The sequence below is a fragment of the Paroedura picta genome, chromosome 6 (genome assembly GCF_049243985.1).
Source record: "Paroedura picta isolate Pp20150507F chromosome 6, Ppicta_v3.0, whole genome shotgun sequence".
Classification (NCBI taxonomy): domain Eukaryota; kingdom Metazoa; phylum Chordata; class Lepidosauria; order Squamata; family Gekkonidae; genus Paroedura; species Paroedura picta.
Window position 1 is genome coordinate 12,948,324 of NC_135374.1, and position 23,433 is coordinate 12,971,756.

At 45.8% G+C, this 23,433-nt stretch overlaps 1 protein-coding gene across 3 annotated transcripts in view; it reads left to right on the forward strand.

Moving 5' to 3' along the window:
- The window catches only part of HEPHL1 (hephaestin like 1), a 37,985-nt gene that overhangs the window by 3,139 nt on the left and 11,413 nt on the right, over positions 1-23,433 (forward strand). For 2 of the 3 annotated variants that reach the window (XM_077341456.1, XM_077341458.1), the window contains exons 2-13: positions 1,854-2,098; positions 6,165-6,377; positions 7,235-7,414; positions 9,665-9,919; positions 11,038-11,206; positions 13,211-13,350; positions 14,631-14,762; positions 15,724-15,935; positions 16,165-16,315; positions 17,676-17,888; positions 18,840-19,050; positions 20,264-20,403. In XM_077341456.1, the coding sequence (XP_077197571.1) occupies positions 1,854-2,098; positions 6,165-6,377; positions 7,235-7,414; positions 9,665-9,919; positions 11,038-11,206; positions 13,211-13,350; positions 14,631-14,762; positions 15,724-15,935; positions 16,165-16,315; positions 17,676-17,888; positions 18,840-19,050; positions 20,264-20,403 (2,261 nt within the window). The remainder of the gene's footprint in view (positions 1-1,853; positions 2,099-6,164; positions 6,378-7,234; positions 7,415-9,664; positions 9,920-11,037; positions 11,207-13,210; positions 13,351-14,630; positions 14,763-15,723; positions 15,936-16,164; positions 16,316-17,675; positions 17,889-18,839; positions 19,051-20,263; positions 20,404-23,433) is intronic. The other variant, XM_077341459.1, reaches the window with a different exon arrangement.

Here is a 23,433-nt window from a genome sequence, read left to right on the forward strand (position 1 = left end):
CACTTGTGGGAACGTCTCCATGCCTGCGCGAAGATAAATGTAATATAGGGACAGGTTCTCTTTTAATTACTTTCAAGTTCCACATTTGGGAACACATCTGTCCATTAATCTTTAGTCTTGCCATTTTTATTTCCTTTATTATGTTCTCCCTCCCCCCCAGTGGAACCCAAACGAACCTGATAAACTTGGCTTGTTTTTGCCGTAAGACCTTTGTATCCGGTAAACAACTTCATTAAGCTGAGTACTATTGCATGAGCCACCCTCTACTTATGCATGTTCGTCTTTCAACTCTCATTTAATTGGCTGACGAAATGTGCTGTGCACACAAAAGCTCACACCTCGAATAAAACTCGGTTGGTCTTAAAGGTGCCGCTGGACTCCAACTTTGCTCGGCTACTTCAGACCCACATGGCTACCCATGATTAAGAACATGGTTTAAAAGTTATTCAGAAATTGTTGTTGTTGTTAGGTGCGAAGTCATGTCCGACCCATCGCGACCCCATGGACAATGATCCTCCAGGCCTTCCTGTCCTCTACCATTCCCCGGAGTCCATTTAGGTTTGCACCGACTGCTTCAGGGACTCCATCCAGCCACCTCATTCTCTGTCGTCCCCTTCTTCTTTTGCCCTCAATCGCTCCCAGCATTAGGCTCTTCTCCAGGGAGTCCTTCCTTCTCATGAGGTGGCCAAAGTATCCCTAGAGAATACAGAATTCAGAAATGGTACTATACACCAATTAGATTATCTTATTTAAGTGGTTCTCAAAACAAAAACAGTTGGAGAGGATTTGGCCAGTTAAGGACCTATATTCATATGTAGTGGGATTGTCCAGTAGTTAAAGAATTCTGGGGGGAAATCTTTAAAGAAATAGAGGAAATGATAAAAGACAAGGTCAGCTTAATAACTCTTTGTAACTTATTTTTTAATAATAACATGTGCTGTAAACAAAAAAAACTTTGATTAATTTTATGATTGTAGCTAACAGAATAGTTATTGCTAATATTTGGAAAAATGCTGAAAATTTGGTAATAGGTAAGTGGTGGAATAAACTAAAGCAACTTATGATGCTAGAAAAACTAACTTACAATATAAGGATAATTCAAGGAGTCTGTCAAAGGAATGGATTTGATTTGGTTTGGAAAAATGTAATAGAATGCAAAAAAAAATCTTTAAATAGCAATGTTTGGGAGTTAAATATGTAAATATGTTACTTTGTGTATTTAGTTAATCGTATTATGTTTGTTTCATGGTTGTTGTTTGGTTGTTGTTGTTTTCCCACACAGTTTTCGTCAGGGGCAGTCAAACTGTGGCCCTCCAGATGTCCATGGACTACAATTCCCATGAGCCCCAGCATGCATTCGCTGGCAGGGGCTCATGGGAATTGTAGTCCATGGACATCTGGAGGGCCACAGTTTGATTACCCCTGGTATTCGTCATGATACTGTTATTTTTTCTTTTCTATGTCTAAAATTAATAACTGGGGGGGGGGAGATGCTGACTGTAGGGATACAGTTCTCCTGCCACATAAGGAAGCTTTGCACGTGAGGTCATGTATGTCTTTCAGCTGGTGATATGTTCACCCAGTGCTGTGTTCCCTTGTGGTTCGGCGTGAATATGTGGCATCCTCATACAGCCGATAACGTTGAGTTTGGTGCAAATCTAGACTTCGCCGTGTGGAATCCGGCGCAAAATCAATGAGTAAATAATTTTTTCTGTTTGTTTCCATTCAAGTTGGGAGAACCCAAATGGCTCCACCCGTCAAAGCTGAAACAGAATTTGAACTCAGATCATCACATCCAGAAGTTTTGATGGATTAAAACGTTGCCTTAATCTAGCCCTCCCTTCTCTTTCTAGAGATGCCATGGTATATGTGAAAAGAGGAGCTGACAGGATAGGCCGTGTTTACAAAAAGGCCATTTTCAAACAGTTCACAGACGAGACCTTCTCTCAGGAAATCGCCAAACCGTCCTGGCTAGGTTTCCTTGGGCCAGTGCTGCGAGCCGAGGAAAGAGATACATTCGTCGTTCATATGAAGAACTTTGCTTCCCGGCCTTATTCTGTGCACCCGCATGGAGCCTTTTATAAGAAAGATTCTGAAGGTAAAACAAAAATACTGCCCTCTACTCTTGGGAGCCACTGGAGAGCCAGTTTGGTGTAGTGGTTAAGAGTGCGGACTTCTAATCTGGCGAGCCAAGTTTGATTCCCCACTCCCCCACATGCAGCCAGCTGGGTGACCTTGGGCTCAACACGGCACTGATAAAGCTGTTCTGACCAAGCAGGAATATCAGGGCTCTCTCAGCCCCACCCACCTCACAGGGTGTCTGTTGTGGGGAGAGGAACGGGAAGGCAAATGTAATCCGTTTTGAGACTCCTTCGGGTAGAGAAAAGCAGGATATAAGAACCAACTCTTCTTCTTCAGTAATATCAGGACTCTCTCAGCCTCACCCACCTCACAGGGGGTCTGTTGTGGGGAGAGGAAAGGGAAGGCGATCATAAGCCGCTTTGAGAGTCCTTTGGGTAGAAAAAGCGGCATATAAGAACTAACTCTTCTTCTTTTACTGCTACTGGACAGTGTTTAGACATGGCCTGAGGAGGCCTGTGCTGATGTGTGTGTGATCTAAAGCAAGTCTCTCTCTCTCTCTCTCTCTCTCTCTCTCTCTCTCTCTCTTTCCATCAGCCTAAATCAGTGACTTTCTAATTTCCTAACTTCAGGGAATGGTTCTCCCATCCACTAGTCTGCTGACGAAGACTGGTAAATCCTCCTCAGGTTGCAGGTTGAAAGGATTCTGAAACCTGCTGGAGGGGACACGCTAAATTACAGAGGACTGTACGGGTTTGTTTAGGCTTTATAGTTAAATCCTGTAACTGGAGAGCATGCCTTTGGGAGCCATCTGACACTGTTCCTGAGCTGTGCGTTTTATGGAAAGATCAGAGGGGTCAGCAGGCTCCAATCCACAGTCTGGGCTTAACTGAACAATGTTTCATTCCTGTGCCCATCCGTGCATTTTTTCAAGCAAACATTCTCAGCTGAAACCTGATGGACCAGGTACAGGGGCTGTCTTAGCCAAGGGGCATCCAAGGCAGCTGTCCTTGGCTCTGTGTTGTGGGAACCTAACTGCCCAACCCCCTGGCCCTCCAGGGGAAGCAGGGGGAAGCAACAAGAACAGGCAGGCCTGCAGAGGCCGTGGGGGGGCTGTCCTGGTTGAGAGGAGGCATGGGTGGGACCCACTCCCCCTCCCCCTTGACCCAGGCACTCACCAATGCCCTGCAGAGGCCGTGGCAGGGCTGTCCCGGGTGGGAGACAGTGCACACAGGGCCTTGTCTCCCCCCCACCCCTGGGTAGGTCCTGCAGAGGCTACAGCAGGGCTGCTCCAAAGGCGCATGAGGGGCCTTCTCTTCCCCATGCCCAATCAAACCCGACTCTCCTTCTTAGAGGACGCTACTCTTAACCACTGCATTGAGCTGAAAAAAAGGGAGAAACTGCATGTAGAGTGGGGCAAGGGTTCTGAAGGAGGAAACCAGAGCTCTGACCAGCCAAGATCTGGACCGGGGATCTGAGAAACATTTTGCTAGGACAAATTTGCTAGAACAGTTTTTCTTTTATGTGTAAAAGCTTACCAGGTTTGGTGGGGTTTGGCCTTCCTGGGTATGCATTGGGTCAAGACAAAAAGTTGGAATTTCACGGGCTGGTTTACAGTTATCTGTTGTCAGACTTTGGCTGAAAAGTGTAAAGGTAAAGGTAAAGGTATCCCCTGTGCAAGCACCGAGTCATGTCTGACCCTTGGGGTGACGCCCTCTAGCGTTTTCATGGCAGACTCAATACGGGGTGGTCTTGCCAGTGCCTTCCCCAGTCATTACCGTTTACCCCCCAGCAAGCTGGGTACTCATTTTACCGACCTCTGAAGGAAGGAAGGCTGAGTCAACCTTGAGCCGGCTGCTGGGATCGAACTCCCAGCCTCATGGGCAGAGCTTTCAGACTGCATGTCTGCTGCCTTACCATTCTGCGCCACAAGAGGCTCTGGGGAAAAGTGTGCATGGGGGAAATACCTTGATTAGGCTATTGTGAGCCAAACCTGCATGGGTACCAAGAGGCTGAGGAGGCAACATGATTAACATACTTTAATTAGTGAGCCAGATCTGCATTGACACAAAAGTCTGGGTGAGGCAAAAGATCCCGAAAGTGCAGGTTAATGACTTGAGTGCCCGTCTTGACTAACTAAAACAACAAAAAAAGAGGACATGGGTATTTCTTAACAAAATTACAATTTCCTTTGGCTGGGCAGACATCTTGGGGATGTCTCCAGTGTATTGGGTGATGTCTCCAGTGTTGAAAAATCTTTTGTTTTTGATACGGCACCAAGCTGGAGGATATTGTGCTTAACCGGTTTCTAATTCCAGTACATCCTTCCTCCTCCTTCCTGGGCTTTGCTAAGGTTGTGGTTGTACCCAGACGACTCCCCAAATTGCAGCACCCATGGTAATTAGGCTCTAAAAAGTGGTACCTAATAAAACAACTAAGATCAGGGCCCTGTGAGTCTTAAATGAGTTCAGCAGGGCCTGCAAGACCCTACCTGAGATTAATCACAGAATCATAGAGTTGGAAGGGGCCACACAGGCCATCTAGTCCAACCCCCTGCTCAATGCAGGATCAGCCCAAAGCATCCAAGAAAAGTGTGTATCCAACCTTTGCTTGAAGACTGCCAGTGATGGGGAGGTCACCACCTCCTTAGGCAGCCTATTCCACTGCTGAGCTACTCTGACTGTGAAAAACTTTTTCCTGATATCTAGCCTATATCGTTGTACTTGTAGTTTAAACCCATTACTGCGTGTCCTCTCCTCTGCAGCCAATGGAACAGCATCCTGCCCTCCTCCAAATGACAACATTTCAAATACTTAAAGAGCGCTATCATGTCCCCTCTCAACCTCCTTTTCTCACTCATTCTAAGGGGGTTCCTCCAAATGAGGTTCCTCCAAATCTAAAGTTGAGGCTGGGAATATGACCTCCACAACATCTAATTCAGGATTTCTCAGCCAGGGTTTCGTGAAACTCGGGGGTTTCTTGTTGGCCCTGGAAGGGTTTCCCAAATTTCTTTTTAGTTTGTTGAACAAGCCCTCCCCTCTTAAGAAGGCCAATGATGGGCCTGGAGGGGGTGGAAAAAGGAGGGGCCCCAGGTGGGCGTGTCCACAGCTCTGCTTCCCAACCATATTCTGCATGATTGTGCCACTTCTGGGGTTTCTCGAAGCCTGGCAATTGTTTCAGGAGCTACTCAGTGGTAAAAAAAAAATTGAGAATGATCTAATTGGCTGGCCTCTCCTGAGAAAGCATCCATCAGAACACCAAGGGTAATTACACCTGTCCCAAAAGGTAATTACACCTGCCTCAATTAATGGGCGGATGGGCTGGGATATGTAAAATATGATTTTAAATCTCAGTGTATTAATTGACTGATGTCACCGACCGTGAGCCTCTCAGGAAGGATGAGCTAGAAAAATAAAGTTTTATTAGGTTCAAAATAAGAGGGGGACCCTACTCCCTAAGGGGTCTCTGCTGGAGAAGGGGTTTGGGTCCACACATCCTGACCCCGGCAAGATTGGGTCCTATTGAGTGGGGTGGCAATGATTCTGGAGTCCCATCCTGGCCCACGAATCACGAGGACTGCCCCAGTCTAGGTGTGCAATTGAGATTGGGAGAAGAACTTAATCCTTCTCTCCACTGCTGAACTACTCTCACTGTGAAAAATTTTTTTCCTGATATCTAGCTTATGTTTTAGGGTTTTTTTAACAGAGTGAGCAGTTGAGAGATTTCTCCTTGCACATGAAATTTCTGCACGTTTTCTCAGGGCTGATTATGTTCTTTAGATGTCCAAATAGACTTCCATTATCACTCATTTGCTAACTCTCCTTTTCCACTGTGGCTTGCTTGCTTGCTTGCTTGCTTGCTTGCTTGCTTGCTTGCTTGCTTGCTTGCTTGCTTGCTTGCTTGCTTGCTTGCTTGCTTGCTTGCTTGCTTGCTTGCTTGCTTGCTTGCTTGCTTGCTTGCTTGCTTTCTTTCTTTCTTTCTTTCTTTCTTTCTTTCTTTCGTCTTTGCAATTTCCTGGAAATGTACTATAAACTTTCTCAATCATTTTCATTTCTTTAACCGTGTCTCTCCCCTGCTTCTAACAGGAGCCCTCTACCCTGATGGCACAGGGGGCAAAAGTAAAGAAGATGATTTTGTACTGCCTGGTGGCAATTATACGTATACGTGGCCTGTGACTGATGACTTTGCCCCTACGCCAGCAGACCCCAGGTGCCTGACTTGGATTTACCATTCGCATATTGATACCCCCAAAGATATCAGCTCCGGATTAATTGGACCCCTGCTGGTTTGCAAGAAAGGTACAGAACTGAAAGCGCAAAAAGCTTTGTCTCCTGTGGGGTTTACTCTTGGTCTACTCTACGCCATCCCTGTGCTGTTCAAAGAGATGGTGTTTCTTTAAAGCAGGTGACTAAAGGAAGAAGAAGAAGAAGAGTTGGTTCTTATATGCCGCTTTTCCCTACCCGAAGGAGGCTCAAAGCGGCTTACAGTCGCCTTCCCATTCCTCTCCCCACAACAGACACCCTGTGGGGTGGGTGAGGCTGAGAGAGCCCTGATATCACTGCTCGGTCAGAACAGTTTTATCAGTGCTGTGGCGAGCCCAAGGTCACCCAGCTGGCTGCATGTGGGGGAGTGCAGAATCGAACCCGGCATGCCAGATTAGAAGTCCGCACTCCTAACCACTACACCAAACTGGCACCAAAGGGACCTTCCGTGTTCACAGGCAGCCGGCCCCTGAATCCCAGTGCTGGGAGAATATCAGGAGGGCCTTAATCTTCCCTCTTGATGGACTAGATGGAGCAGTGATCTGACCCAGCAGGGCTCATCTGATGTTCTCATGAAGGCCTCAGCCACTAATGTACTGTTCTTGGCCTTCCAGAAGAACTGGGCCACTGGTCTGATCCAGCAGGGCTCTTATGATCTTAGGGAGTCCTGATCCTCTATGCCCTGTTGTTGGCTGTCCAGAGGAACTGGTTGGCCACTGTGTGGGACAGGATTCTGGACTAGATGGACCACTGGTCTGATCCAGCAGGGCTCTTCTTACATTATGACTATCAGACTACACAGGGAGCTTGTTCCTTTGTCAGAAGTTTTACACAAAGTAGGTCCAAGACAGTAAATTAAATTTCTGAATCCCATGTTTGTTTACTTTTTAAAGGTTCATTGGACAGCGCTTCCATGCCCGTGGCCAGCATGCCTAAAAGTTTTGCCGTGATGGTCAGCATTACAGATGAAAATCTCAGCTGGTATTTGGATGAAAATATAAACACCTTCTGCTTAGAACCAAGCACTGTGGATAAAGAGGACGAAGGCTTCCAAACCAGCAATAAAATGCATGGTGAGTCAGTGGGCAGGCGTCTTGCTTTACAATGGTAACTACACCGTGGTGTGACTTCTGGTTTGCCCAACAGACGCAGCTGCCTTCCTTTATTAACTTGAGAGCTGAAGAAACGTAAGGCAGGGCTGAGTCAGAATATTCATGCCTTCCATTTGAAATGGGTGCAGCTTCAAAATCAGGCCCTGCCAAAAGAGGCTTCTTCCATTTCAAACTCTGCATCTCCTTTAATGCTTGTTCTAGGAGCAAATTGCTGGTCTTTTGTGTAAGGGGCTTTTTGCACGCCTTCAAAATAGCACAATGGTTGCCAATTGAAAACGCTACTGATTTGCTGTTTTGCACAACGTCGTCGACAATCTGCCACACACCTGAAACCAATCTGCAAAAAGCGCTTCCTTGTAGCGCTTTCAGGGAAATCCCCAAAAGTGGATTCACCCTCCGGAAAGCGATACACTCCTGCAACCAATTTGCAACACTAGCGAAAAAGACCTGTGCGTTAACATTGTTGCGGTTTCTACAAAGTCCCTCCCCCTGGCTCTCTTCTCTGATCTTCCGGCGAAGCGATCGCCATTTTTTTTTCTCCGAGCGAGCGGGGAAAAACGCACCAGCGAGCCTCTTTCAGTTTAGAGGCTTCCCCGGCTTCAGTCCCTCCCCTTCAGTCACTAAGCACACAGAATAGAGAAGCACGTTTGCTGATGTATTTTCCCTTTATTTTTTACACTTTCATTCAGCCGAAAATCGGGCCCGTGAGAGGGGGGGGGGATTTTTTTTTTTTTCACTCGGAGCGTGGCAACGATCAAACGATCAAACGACAGCTCAAACACACTAGGCAGCTGGATGGGTCTCTCCGTTGCAACGAATCTACACAGATTCGTTACAATGGGTCTGTTTTTTTTTTTTTTAAACCTTTCTTAAAGGGAAAGGGGCTGTTTGGGAGCATGCTAACGGCTGCCCATTGGCTGCTTGACGGCCAGGGGCGGGACAAGCTTGGCAATAGCGCTTCCTTTTTAGCGATTTCTGCCGAGACCGGAAGCCTGTGGGAAACGCTACAAAACGCAACTGGATTCCACTACAAAGGCAGGTATGCATAACGACGAATTCCACTATTTTAAATGGCGATTTTTCATTCAGTGACCAATTTGCAACAAAGATCCCGGTGCGTAAAGCCCCTAAGTATTAATCACAGGCAGCCCTGCTTTGCTTTCATGTTCTTGGGCTAAGCTGGGCTATTCCCGTGTGTATGTTATGTGCTGTATGGTGGATCTTACGAATCAGTGACCTCCAAAATGCTCCGTCATTAACTACTTTGTTCATGTCTTGCAAACCAAAGTTTGTGGCTTCCTTTATCTCACCTTTTTTCCCACTGGCTTCAACTTTTCCTAGCATTATTGTCTTTTCTAGTGAGTCTTGTCTTCTCATGACGCGACCTTTTCGGCCCTGGCCCCAACCTGGCCTTCCCTTGCAGCTCAGGTCACCTTATTAAATTTTGGAAGCAAGAATTTGGTCATATTAACTTTTCGAGCCAGTCAAGAGCCTTGGCAGCCATTCGAGCTCCGAGCTGCTTGATTTCTAATTTCTAAAGAAGAAATTGCCAAACAATTGCTTGAACCGGTGGCTTTTTAATGAATTGTTAAAACGTGTGTATTTTCTTGCCATTTGGTGTTTGTTGGGCAGAAACAATTCTATTTCTGTCATTTTGAATAGGGCTTTTTAAAAGGCCTTAATTTTTGTCATGGCTTATCAATATAAGAGCCTAATGCTGGGAGCGATTGAGGGAAGAAGAAGAAGGGGATGACAGAGAATGAGGTGGCTGGATGGAGTCACTGAAGCAGTCGGTGCAAACTTAAATGCACTCCGGGGAATGGTAGAGGACAGGAAGGCCTGGGGGATCATTGTCCATGGGGTCGCGATGGGTCAGACACGACTTCACACCTAACAACAACGACAATCAATATGCGCAACGACAACCTCTGTCCCCATCCTATGAAGATGGGGCTATGACCGAGACGCACATTAATCAATTGTATTCCAGGGGAAAATAAGTGGGTTGGTTCTTTCACTCCCAAAAAGAGAAGCCAAGATTTCTGTTTTGTGTTGGAGGACCATCTCACTTTCACAAACACTCCGAGCGAGACAGCTCACGGGGGACCGTTTTTTGAATACAAATTTATCTGCTTGGAAAAGACGATGGTTACGGTTTTAAAGAGAACGTCCCTGTCTGCTAACTTATTATCTTCTCTTTTGTATTTAAAGCAATTAACGGCTATTTTTTCGGAAACCTCCCTGGCCTGGAGATGTGTGCTGGCGAATCGATATCTTGGCATATGATTGGGATCGGGGGAGAGATGGACATTCACTCAGTTCAGTTTGTCGGCCACACCTTCGTCAATAAAGGGCGCCGGGCGGATGTCGTCAGCCTGTTCCCAGCCACCTTTGTCACCGCGGAAATGATGGCGGAAAATATTGGGAAGTGGCTTCTAGTCTGCCAAGTCAACGAAAACATAGAAAGTATGGAAATCTGTCAGTAAGCTGTAGGCTCTGTGCTCCAATTAAGTGATGGTCGTGATTATTTATTTAAGGATTTATAGCTCACTGTTCTCCCGAGGGACCCAGGGCAGGTCACAACCAGTCTTTTGCAACCTTTTGGCCACGAAGGAGCCCCTGAAATAAATCTTCGGGCTTCAAGGACCCCCGGAAGTGATAACAGTTGGCCACACCCCCGGAAGTGACATAACCACACCCACCCTTAACCCTCCTTTCCTTCTGTCCCCTGCTTTTACTACTACTATAGTGGCTCTGCTTCATATTTATCAGAAAAAAGGGTAGGAGCTAAGAGGACAGCCTGGACACCCGTATAACACACCACAACAGACTCTCCGCTTTGATTCTGACACCCATGGCCTACATGCTGAGCCCTCCAGGCAGAGATGGCCAGTTCCATAGCTTGTGGCCAAATCCATTAAGGCTGGAGGGGGAAGGTCAGGAATCCCCTCTGGAGCTCCCATGGATTTTCCCCTGGCTGGGAATCCATAGTCACAACAATAAAAATAAGAGATATACTCTATAATACGTTTAGACATCCCATTATGTCCCCCTGAGAGTGTTACTCTCAAGTGACCAACTCTGCTAAGGATCCCTGGCCCTCAAGAAATAAAACTGGCCTCAACCAAGACTGGCCTGGTGGAATGCTCACTCAACAAGATCAGAGCCCTGTGGGACCTGAAATTGTTCCACGTGGCTTGCAAGACAGCTGTTCCGCCAGGCTTATGGTTAAGCCCTGAAGAGAACATGAATGATGTCTCCATCAAGTGTTCTCGCTGGTAAATCAGTTAATATGTGGAAAGGGAAGTTAGATTCTCTGTTCTTTGATGTGTTGGGGGGAGTGTAGATTCTTATCTTCCCAGTTCTGTAACATCAAGCATTTTCCACTCATGTCATACATAGGGTCCTCTTTTTCTGGCCCAGAGTGCTTTGCTGTAAACGCTGTTTTCCCAAACCTACTTTACTGTGAGCCGATTCAGAAATAAAGCTGTCCAGCAGAATGGAATGGGGTGAGATAAAACACCTTACAAATAAATTGTAACAAAACACCAGTTTTAAAACCCCGTCTGTTCTGTGCTCTGCAGGTGGCATGACAGGATTCTACGACGTCCGGGCATGTGGCCAAAATGAGACCAAGTCTGTACAGAAAGGTCGGGAGAGAAGATACTTCATCGCCGCTGAAATGATTCTGTGGGATTATGGGCCTGGTGGAATCGATCAGTTCACAGGGCAACCTTTAAACGCTACAGGGAGGTCAGTGCCTGGCTCGTTTCTGAGAGGTATTCCAAAGTAAAAGCCGAGGTTCTTGGTGTTTTGTATCATATCAAACATCTTCTAAAGAAGTGGCTTGCAGTTATTCTGCCGGTGGTTCTCAAGCGGTAGGATGCAACTTAAAAGTAGGCTGGGATTTGAAGGCCAGAACGGAAGAGAGGGCACAGAAATGGGGGCAGGGGGGGCGGGGACTAAAGTATATACAATACTTTCTTGTCCAACCTAAATTTCCTTTACTTTGAAGGGCGTAAAAGGCATCGTTTATACACTGAGTGGATCAGAATGGTATAATTTGACGTATTTACAGAACTGAAAAGTCTAAATATTCCTAGTTTGCTTTAGGAAAACTGCAGTTATCAGAATCGCACCGATCCAGAAGAGACCACAGAAAGCGAGCTCACCCACACACACACACACACACACCACTTCTTTGGGACTTTTCTTCAGAGCTCCTCAAAAAAAATCCCAGTCTTCCTGTGAAGGAATTGAAGAAGTCCTCAGACTTTTTCCTGTTATGAATTTTCAGTGTGAAAAACCTGCCCTTAGAGCAGGGGTGGCCAACCTGTGATTCTGCACATGTCCATGGACATGCTGGCAGGGTCATCAGGGGGATTGTTGTAGCCCACCGCTGCTTTAGAGGTAGTGTTTCCAGGTCTCCCTGGCCACCAGCAGGGGATGGGATGTAGATCCAGGCTGGGAAACTCGTCTGCACACAATAGATAATGCACTTTCAATGCACTTTAGAAATAGATTTTCCTGTTCTGCACAGGAACATTGAAAGTGATTTGCTGGATGATTGCTGAAGCACCAGAACACACAACCCTAGTCCAGAGCTTTTTGACTGAAAGGCGACATGAGGGGGAAATAAATGAATATTGCATAATGTATTTACTAACATTTGTAGCGCTCTGTTATCTCAGAGAGACCAGGCGGATTTCTTAGATGTATATAATACTCTTCCTGACAATGGGTTCTGGTTTCAAACCCTGTTGTATAGGCTTCTGGTTGTATTTGCAAGGTTGTATGCAAGGTTGTATGAACCTGGATGATCCTGCGTTGATCCTTGGGCTGAACCTGCGTTGAGCAGGGGGTTGGACTAGATGGCCTGTATGGCCCCTTGCAACTCTATGATTCTATGGATAGTCGATATGATAATTATAAGAGGAATATTAAGCATTAAGGATTGAAAATATGAAAAGAAATGAATGACAAAGCTTTTGACCCATGTGGGAATGCACTGGTGATTGAGAGCTGGGCAAAAGCAGAGAGTAGTGCCCTCTGGTGCATAGTTGTTTATTATTATTATTATTATTATTATTATTATTATTATTATTATTATTATTATTATTATTATTATTAGGTTTAGAAGGTGGGCTCCAAATCAGATACCTTAGAAACACTAGCTGAAGTAGAACCTAACATATTTTGCTTTAGGATGCTTAGGGCTGATCCTGCATTGAGCAGGGGGTTGGACTAGATGGCCTGTATGGCCCCTTCCAACCCTATGATTCTGTGATTCTACCTATATGAGGATACTGTTATTCTGTGATTCTGTGTTTCTTTGCCACCCAACAAGGCCTTTGATTTTATACATGAAGGCATCCCTCACAATAATTTGACCATTAAGGAAGACCCCCCTCGGGGTTGAAACACATTTGGTCCATTCTGTGTCGGTCTATTCCATGTGCAGCTAGAAATGCAATGTTTTTAAATTATGGTTATGTTTTAAATATGTTGAATTAGGGCACTTTATGGGATAAATATCTGAAACTTTTAAAAATTATTTTTGCCGCTCAACCTTTTGGTTCCTAACATAAGTGGGAAGAGGAACTGGGGCTTACCAGATAGTAGCCTGTCACACCCTACACTACATTAACTACAAGCTTATTCCACTGCGTATAAATTCCCTTCTAAACGGTTTGAGGCTACTTGAAAAAGGTCCTCGGGAAACTGTTTCACCATCTTGAATGCTTTATGCTCTCACAGCGATTCAGCACCTTTCTTTCGACGAGCAGATGACCGGATAGGAGGTCGCTACTGGAAAGTCCACTATGTCACGTACACTGACGGAAACTTTGACAGAAGAAAAGAGCCGTCTGAATCCGCCACCCATCTTGGCATACTTGGTACGGTTGATAATTTCAAGTTTTGAATCTTCAATTGCTAAAGGTTTCAGATGTACCATTCCCATAGAGACATCCAGTTTGAGAATGGTAAAGTAATGCTAAACTCTGGCCTCCTTCTCAAGGGGGGTATAAACATGTGGCTGGAACTGTACCAGTTTGGGGAGAGATTGAAGGTTTCTGTGAAGGCTCAAGGGGGTGGCAGGTTACAGTGGATGAGTGATTGGGATGTGAGTGTCCTGCATAGTGCAGGGGGTTGGACTAGATTTCTTTCTTTCTTTCTTTCTTTCTTTCTTTCTTTCTTTCTTTCTTTCTTTCTTTCTTTCTTTCTTTCTTTCTTTCTTTCTTTCTTTCTTTCTTTGCTTGTTTGTTTGTTTGTTTGTTTGTTTGTTTGTTTGTTTGTTTATAATAGATGACCCAGGAGGTCCCTTCCAACTCTATGATTCTATGAACCCTTGTCTGTTTTGTTGTATGAAGGACATTTTTATTTTATGGAGGAACATTCAGTCACTTCTGGTTCAAAGAGACAAAAATTGGGATCTCAGGTCTCCATTAGTCCATGAACAAATTGGGCATGTATAAGGCCACCATTTGGAATGGCTGAGGAAGTTTTTTCCTGCTGTTTCACATCTCAGAATTGAGGTCCCAGTGTTATTAGCAGTTTTAAAAGGGTCTGACAGATGTCCTTTTAAAATGCTAAGAGTGTCAGAACCTTGATTTAATTTAGCAAAACTCAGCAGGTCAGGAAGGGTTACATTTTCCCTCAGGACCCTAATCTGTATTTCTGCTGTGCTCACTGGCAATTTACCAGCTACATGTTGCATGTTGTAAAGCGATTATAAAATAGAAGTAATAAATTATCTTATGGAGCAGTAGGGAATTTTGTTGGCTTACTGGCTGTTGTGGGTTTTCTGGGCTGGGTGGACCTGGTTGGGTCATTTTAGTTCCTGATGTTTCGGCTATAATCGTGGCTGGCATCTTCAGAGGTAGGACACGGCAGGGCGGGACTCTCTCTGTGCACAATTACTGGCCAAATGTCAGGGACTCAAACAAACTAGACCAGGATGGCCAAAGTGTGGCTCTCCAGATGTCCATGGACTACAATTACCATGAGCCTCTGCCAGCCACATGGGAATTGTAGTCCATGGCCATCTGGAGAGCCACACTTTGGCCATCCCTGAGCTAGACTATGGTCACACAGCCCTGAAAACCCACCACAATTTGTTGACTGAAATCCTTCAGCAGTTCATTTGTTGTTCTACTTTGGTCTTTCCTGTCTCCAGGCCCAGTTATCAAAGCCGAAGTCGGAGATACTGTTTTGGTTACCTTTGCCAACAAGGCAGACAGGAACTTCAGCATGGTGCCGCACGGCGTGGCCTTCAACAAGACGTCAGAAGGAACTCCTTATCTGGATGGTAAATGGCAAGAAGATTTGATGATGACAGCACCACAGTCAAGCCTCTGTCAGGATTCTGCTTGCGGAATTGTACTTTTCCCCCCTAAAGATTCTTATTTGGAGCATTATGGTTTGAGTTCTGTAGAGCAGAGGTAGTCAACCTGTGGTCCTCCAGATGTCCATGGACTACAATCCCCATGAGCATTTGCTGGCAGGAGCTCATGGGAATTGTAGTCTGTGGACATCTGGAGGACCACAGGTTGATTACCTCTGCTGTAGAGGATCAGCTACTCTGACCTGGATGGGCCAGGCTAGGCTGAGCTTGTCAAATCCTGGAAGAAAAGCAAGGTTGGGCTTGGTTAGTCTTTGGGTAGGAGACCCACAGGGAGGTTCAGAGTCTCTACTCCAAGGCAGGTGATAACCAAGAAGAAGAAGAATTGCTCTTTAGATCCCACTTTTCACTGCCTGAAGGAGCCTCAAGGTGGCTTACAATCACCTTTTCTTTCCTCTGTCTGTTGTGGGGAGAGGAAAGGGAAGGCGACTGTAAGCCGCTTTGAGGTTCCTTTGGGTAGAGAACAGTGGCCTATAGCCACCAACTCTTCTTCAGTACTATCAGGGCTCTCTCAGCCTCCCCTCCCTCACAGGGTGTCTGTTGTGGGGAGAGGAAAAGGAAGGCAACTGTAAGCCGCTTTGAGACGCCTTTGAGTAGAGGAAAGCAGCATATAAGAACCAACTCTTCTTCATAATCTAGAAAAAGATTTTTAAAAGAATCTTGAAAACAGCCTAAAACAACACGCTAATAATAGCTTTCCCAAGACCAAGTGGGGGAAGAAATTAACCCAATTCAGCCCCATTCACACATTTATGTCTCATTGAATGCGACGGTACCATGCATTTTTCTAAGTGTTGTTCTTGAATTTATCAACGCATTAGTGATAAAAACTGCAGCAAGTGCTTGTTCGACTTCTGTTCTCTTTAAGGGCACCAGAAGCCAGGAGCCCATGTTGAGCCCGGTGACATCTTTGAATACGAGTGGAGCATTCCTGAAAGCGTTGGCCCAACAGACAACGATCCACCGTGCCTCACTTACCTCTATTATTCAGCGACAAACATGGTGATGGACACCCAGTCTGGTCTTGTGGGGCCTTTACTCATCTGTAAGAAGGGTACTCTGGAACCTGATGGAAAACAGGTAGTGATAGATCCATGTATTCTAGGTGTTAGCTGCCCCAAGCCCGTGTCCAGGGAGGGGTGGCCAGTAAATCTAAATAATAGTAATATTAATAATGATGATGATGATGTCTCATGCATATCCCAATCACTGATTAGTTCATGCATTGCAATGGAGAATGCAAAATGAAGTTGGGTGCTATGCAAATCTAGACCTGAACTGTATATTCATTTAATTTTTTTGTCTACAGAAAGGAGTGGACAAAGAGTTCTATCTGCTGTTTACAATCTTTGATGAGAACAGGAGCCACTATATTGACGCAAACATTGACGCATTTGCTGGCGATCCGTTGAAGGTTGATAAGGAAGATGAGGATTTCAAGGAGTCCAACAAAATGCATTGTACGTGGGGGGAAATCCAGAGGGCATTTGCTGTAGAGGTTTTCACCCTGGAAGAGGATTTACCGCAGAGTGAAATGTTTTGCAGTAAGGTGTTTACAGGGAGAATCGGCAGGCTAGAACAGTGGTTCTCAACCTTCCTAATGCCGCAACCCTTTAATACAGCTCCTCATGTTGTGGTGACCCCCAACCATTAAATTATGCAAGGGTTCTTCCACAGAAATTAAACTGAAAGTGACCAATGGCGTGAAGATCCATGGTTCAGGATTGTATATAAATTGGTATTTTTCCGGGGTTTCTCAGTTCAGTTCTGCCTCTTGTCCCACCATGCCCATCTCACTCTTTTCCGCTGCTCCAGACAGATGAAAGCTCTGTTTTGATCTACCCCGCAAGTGGATGGCACCCCCCCCCCCGGCCAAGCTGCTTGCCCTGCCGCGATCCCTGTGAAAGGGTCATTCGACCCCCAAAGGGGTCCTGACCCCCAGGTTGAGAACCACTGGGCTAGAAGAAGGCACGTCTGCCTTTTTATGCCCTGACCTGGATAACCCAGGGAAGCCCGATTCCATCAGATCTAGTATTTGGATGGGAGACCTCCAAATTTTCTCTAAGGAGCGCTAGGGGACATAACAAGGAGTCAGGCAATCGCAAACGATCTTTGAACGCCCCTTAACTGGCTGCCAGCTAATCCTTGGATTTTCTGGCCTACGCCATACAAGTCCTACAAAAATAAATAAATAATCCTTTCCTCTTAGCTGCAAATACCCCCCACATGAAAGGTATTTTCATGTGGTTCACCAAAAACTGGTTCCACAGATGTGTCTTTCCCTATAACTCTGTTACCTGGAACCCCTGGTGGAGTTTTAGGGGGTGGGAAGGGCTGGGCAGCAGAAGAGATAAACATTCCCTTCCTTTGCTGCTGAAGTTTTCCAAGGGTAACTACTCAGTTCTGTGGAGTCTGGTGGAACAAGCAGTGGCACACCTTTATTGTTGTTGTTGTTGTATTAATTTATTGATTTATTTATTTGATTTATAGCCCGCTACTCCCTGACGGCTCATGGCAGGTTACATGCATCTGGATAAAATCCCGTAAAAACCTATTAAAACCCCAGACATAAAAACACAAACATAAAAATCAAGAAAAAGATCAAAAGAAAGAAGACACGGCGGCAAAACAGAACCCTCACAATTCTCATCCCCCCAGAAAACAACATAAGGTGGGAGGGAAGAGGGTTCAGATGTCACTCGCAAACCGTCACTCTAAGGGGAGCCACACAGATCTCCCTGGCCGTACCAGCCTCAACCAACTGTTCACCTTTCCAAGGTACAGGATCCTTCCCCTTCCAACTTCCTTTTTCCCTTTCAGCTGTCAACGGGTACCTGTTTGGTAACTTGCCTGGCCTTACCATGTGCAAGAATGACAGAGTTTCTTGGCATATGATGGGACTGGGTGGCATGGCGAACGTGCACGGTGCTTATTTCCAAGGGAACACTATTCGCTTGTGCGGCAGAAACCGAGATACCGTCGCCTTGTTCCCTCATACGTCGATGACCGCGCTGATGGAGCCAGACCGAGAAGGTAGGCTTGAGAGCCTCACTTCCCTTATTTTATCCGTATACTGCTGTTTGGCCCGAGCAACAAAATAGCCAATTAAAACACACTGTCTTAGGTGGATTCAACTTCAGCCAGTCCTATTTGAGCCATTCCACCACTGTCTCCGGGTACCTGGTCAAAGAAACTGAGGACAGGCGTAGACAGGTGGTCATCCATCAACAAATATAGTTGTCATCAATATATTGGTGACACCCAGGCCAAAATCTCTGGAATAACCAGGTGAACAGCTGCATATTCGTTCGTTCGTTCGTTCATTCATTAATTCTTTCATTCATTCATTCATTCATTCATTCGTTCATTCGTTCATTATTTGATTTGTTGACTGCCACTCTTGGGCCAGCCAGCTTGCAGTGGTTTGCAAGAGAGTATAAAATACAATAAAATGTCAGGTTTCGTTGCCAGGAAAAACATGGTCCTTGTCTGGGTACAAAAGGGTATGTTTATTTCTGGATCAAGCAAGAGTACACAGACATCATCCTTGTCAGCACTGAATATTTCAGTGCAGGTATACCACTTATAATCCTTTTGCTCACCCCCTCTCGTGGGATCCAATTAACACAGGAAGCTTCAAAGGAAAACATTCCAGGCACCTGAGAACTCTCTGTGCGCCCAAGGACAAAACCCATCTGTAGGGAGGTGAGAATGTAGGAGGCAGGGACGAACCATAAATTCCCTGGAGTCAGTTGACTTATCTAAGCCATAATAAACTGAATAATTATGCATGCAGATGAAAGAGAAACAACATTCCAATCAACTATTAGATCTTGTCCAGACCTGAGGATCTCCAGGTGAGAACAGGAGATTCCACAGCTTTTACAGACCAATGCTTCAATAAATGCCAGCATGATTTACAATACAAAAGCAGTTCCCCAGCTGGGCTATTTACACATTTTCTCCTTTTTGATTTCCTTTCAGGGACTTTCCAGGTGGATTGCAGAACATTTGACCACTTTGTCGGTGGGATGAAGCATCTATATACAGTGAACGCCTGCCACAAGCGCTCTGAAGACAGGAAACAGGATGGGACCATCAGAACGCATTACATCGCCGCAGAAGAAGTGGAATGGGATTACGCTCCCGACAAATCCTGGGCAGAAAAGAGGACATCCAGCAGCAAAGAGGAAAGGTACCAGTGGTTTGATTCATGGCTTGGAGATTCCAAATAGCTCTTTTCTGCGTAGTCCTGGCTCTGAGATGACTCCACACACAGGCAGTGTGGTTACACTTCTAAGAATCCAGGAAGTTGTTTGAAAAGCAACTTCAAGATGATCTGTGTCTCAAGAAAACCACAAGGGGAGAGGCATCAAGACCCATAATAAGTATGTACGTACATCCTTTCTAGTAACAACTGACCTCTAGCGATTGCAGCCAAGGGCTTTCAAGGCCTTTGTTAAATCTGTGAGTTTGGCATGACACAGACGTAGTTTCTTCAGAAACAGCAGCTCTTTATTGATTCCAACTCCAGCCAAAACTACCAAACAGCAAACGCTGGAACACAGGAACTTATATACATCCAGTGGTCCCTCCAAGGAACCTGATTGGCCCTTAACGGGGGCCTGTGATTGGTCCATTCTCAGAGTCCAAGTACAGTCATTGGCTGACTGAAGATTCTTCACTTGCATATAGTCTGTATAAGACTCAGTGCATACGTACATAACACTACAGCCTTCCTTGGCAGAGCTTTCTCCCCAAAGTACTGGCGCTACTTTGTCTCTGGGACCTACGATGCTGCCTCCCCTCCCCACCCACCCACCTCTTTTATACCACACGCAGTGCTGGATCTTATAAACCACAAGCAATGGAGCTTCTTTGGCTTCCTCTGGAGTCCTTGAGATCCCTGGTGAGGACTGCAAAATCCTATTAAATGTCCTGCAGCGTTGAGGGCGGGGGCAGCGAGGTGGGGTGAATGGCTCCATTTGAAATGGGCCTCCCCAAAGAACCTCTTTGGCGTGCCAAGACGAAACCCCCAAATACGTCAAGTGTGTTGACCCTCATTGCCTGAATAACCATGAGCGTTAGTAGAGGTGAATGTAGTTGGGCTCCCAATTTGGAACAGTACAGCTTTCCTGCAGGCTCTTAAGGCCAGCTAGTTCTTGCTTCAGAACAGTCTTTCTGAACTTTTTTACTATTGAGAAACCCCTGAAACATTCTTCAGGCTTCGAGAAACCCCAGAAGTGGAGTGATGGTGCAGAATATGGTTGGGAAGCGTAGTTGTGGACACGCCCACCTGGGGCCCCTCCCCTTCCCACCCCCTCCAGGCCCATCACTGATCATTTTGGGACTCACAACCTTTCTTTCTTTCTCTCTCTCTCTCTCTCCCTCCGTCCTACCCTTCCAAGTTATGGACACGTGTTTGTGAGCCAAGGTGAAGACCGCATAGGCTCAAAGTATAAGAAGGCCGTGTACAGAGCCTACAAAAATGGCGATTTTATGGAGCACAAAAAGAGGTCTGCAAGGGAGCTACATCTACAGATCCTTGGTGAGAAACCCGGACGAGCCACCAAATGTAGGAGAACATTTGGCTGAAAACATTTAACAATATGAGGGGAAAATAGAGATGAGAGAGATAGTCACCTTCAGTTACCTCTATTCCAAATGAACAAACACTCCCATAGTGCAATCCTATATCCATGAATACAAATAACTTGTTCCACAGAGATTCTTAGATATAGGTGCCTATAAATTATTCTGACCACCAGCAGCTCTCAATGTCAGTGGGCTGGGTCATTCTGAGGCAGAGTTTGCTGTTGCCTGTTGGCTGTCTCACTTCAAATTCAGAACCATAAAGGTTTCATTCTACCTTCAGGATTTCCTTCTTCCCAGGAGGCCTGAGGAGGGAGATCTTCTGTTTGGCTCTGCCTCTTGAGCCAGCCATTTTCTTGGTTCAGCTCCACCTCTTGCGGCAGCCATTTTGTGCTTGTTTATTTTTATTTATTTGTATTTTGACTTTTATACCTCCTCTCGGGGTGGCGTACGATGTGGAGTCCATGAACAGTTGGTTACAGAAAAATTAAAACAAGGGAATCCATAGGATTGAATAAGTTAAAATTAGCGAGTTAAAACAAAAGTTAAAACAGGATGCCAGCACTGATTGGTGTTCTGGTCTTCTGAAGGTACAAGGGGGGCGGTAGAGGAGAAGGGGGAGGCTGGATCAGATGTTTTAGGTGTATTTCCACTGGCATCAACCATAAGTTTGGTGGAAGAGCTCTGTCTTGCTGGCCTTGCATAACTGAATTTGGCCCCACCTTCTGTTGCAGCCATTTTAAGGTTGTACACATCACCTCCTCTTGGAATCTCAGTGTGTTTGCAGGTTCAAAAGGGTTGTGGACTCCTGCTCTAGAGTTTCATAAACGCCATTCTTAACATTTGCTACTTGAGATCCTTTACGTAATTACTGCATCTGCAAATCATCATTGTAAACAGAACAAGGCACCTTGGACACCCTTCCTAGAATCACACACACAGGAAGCTCTCCTTAAAACAAAGCAGATGCAGCTCTTCCTGGCTTTAATTTTCACCAAATCAGGCTAGCGGGATGGAGCATTATGGATGCAGTCATCTCGACAACTTCAGTGTGAATCAGTGAGGTACTTTGTGATATTGTTAAGCAAGGACTTCTGGGAGACAGCAGTTGCTGGTCCCAATTTGAGCAGGGCATAAGGATTGGTGCATAGAAAAAATCAGAGTCCAGTAGCATCCCAAAAACCAACACATTTCTCCAGAGCATGATCTTTCCTGAGGTTTAAGGAGGTGGCTGGTTACAGTGGATGAGCGATAGGGATGTGAGTGTCCTGCACTGTGCAGGGGGTTGGACTAGATGACCCAGGAGGTCCCTTCCAACTCTATGATTCTATGAGTTATAGAATCATGGAAGAGATCTCTAGGGTTATCTAGTCCAACCCCCTGCACTATGCAGGACACTCACAACTGCTTACCCATTCACAGTGACCCCAGTTCCCTGCCCTGATCCCTCCACAAAAAATGTCCAAAATCCAGCCTGGCCTGGAGGGAATTCATCTACCGTCCCACAGTGGCAATCAGCAGTTCCTTGGGTATACAAGGAAGAGCCACAAGAGACAAACATTGGCACATCCCTTCCTGCCCAACCACTCAAGATCTGCCTAAGTTCATCAGATGGCTATCTAGCCTCTGCTTAAAAACTTCCAAAGGAGAATCCACCACCTCCCAGGAAATCCTGTTCCACTGAGGAACCGCTCTCACTGGCAGGAACGTCTTCCAAGTGATCAGCTGAAAATTCTTTTGAATTAATTTCAACCCATTGGTTCTGGTCCGACCCTCTGGGGCAAGTGAGTCATGGCTCACTTCATCAGATATTAAGGGGCTTTTCGCACGCCTTCAAAATCGCACAATGGTTGCCAATTGAAAACGCTACTGATTTGCCATTATGCACAACGTCGTTGACAATCTGACACACACCTGAAACCGATCCGCAAAAAGCGCTTCCTTGTAGCGCTTTCAGGGAAATCCCCAAAAGAGGATTCACCCTCCGGAAAGCGCTACACTCCTGCAACCAATCTGCAACACTAGCGGGAAAGTTCTGTGCGTTACCATTGTTGTGGTTTCTACAAAGTCCCTCCCCCTGGCTCAATCCTCTGATCTTCCGGCGAAGCGATCTTAAAGGGAAAGGGGCTGTTTGGGAGCATGCTAACAGCTGCCCATTGGCTGCTTGACGGCCAGGGGCGGGACGAGCTCGGCAATAGCGCTTCCTTTCTAGCGATTTTTGCTGAGACCGGAAGCTTGTGGGAAACGATAGAAACGCAACTGGATTCCACTACAAAGTCAGGTATGCATAATGACAAATTGCACTATTTTAAATGGCGATTTTTCGTTCAGCAAACAATTTGCTACAAGGATCCCGGTGCGGAAAGCCCCTAAATATCTGTCCATCTATTTGGGCATATTTGGTTAATGTAGCAGAGTTTCACCTAAGCGTGATACTGAGAGCAGTAAATAAATCTCCCGATAAGTATATTGCAAAAAAAGGCAAACTTATTCACATTCAGGTAGCCATGGTTTTCTATGCTGGGGTGTTTGTGTGTGCTGTACTCCGATCTGGATGGCCCTCTTTTCAAGAGCAAGGCCCCTGATTGCAAATTGAGCTTCCCGCCAGGAGATGGAGCCAGATAATTGTGGAACTTCCTTTCTGCTGGGCTGTCCTATTGTCGAAATCGTTTCAAAAGAGTGGGGAAATGTGCACGTTAACCGATTGATTGTGCTACTTCAGACCAACACGGCTACCCATTTGAATCTAGATTGATTTAAAACAGCCTTCCTCAGTTTTCTTTAACCTTGAGAAACCCATGAAACATTCTTCAGGCTTCAAGAAGCCCCAGAAGAGGCGTGACGGTGCAGAATATAGCTGGGAAGCAGAGCTGTGCACATACCCACCTGGGACCCCTCCCCTTCCCACTTCCTCCAGGCCCATCACTGGTCATTTTGGGAGAGGGGAGGGGTTGATCTGATCATAGATGGTCAGATCACGATAAAT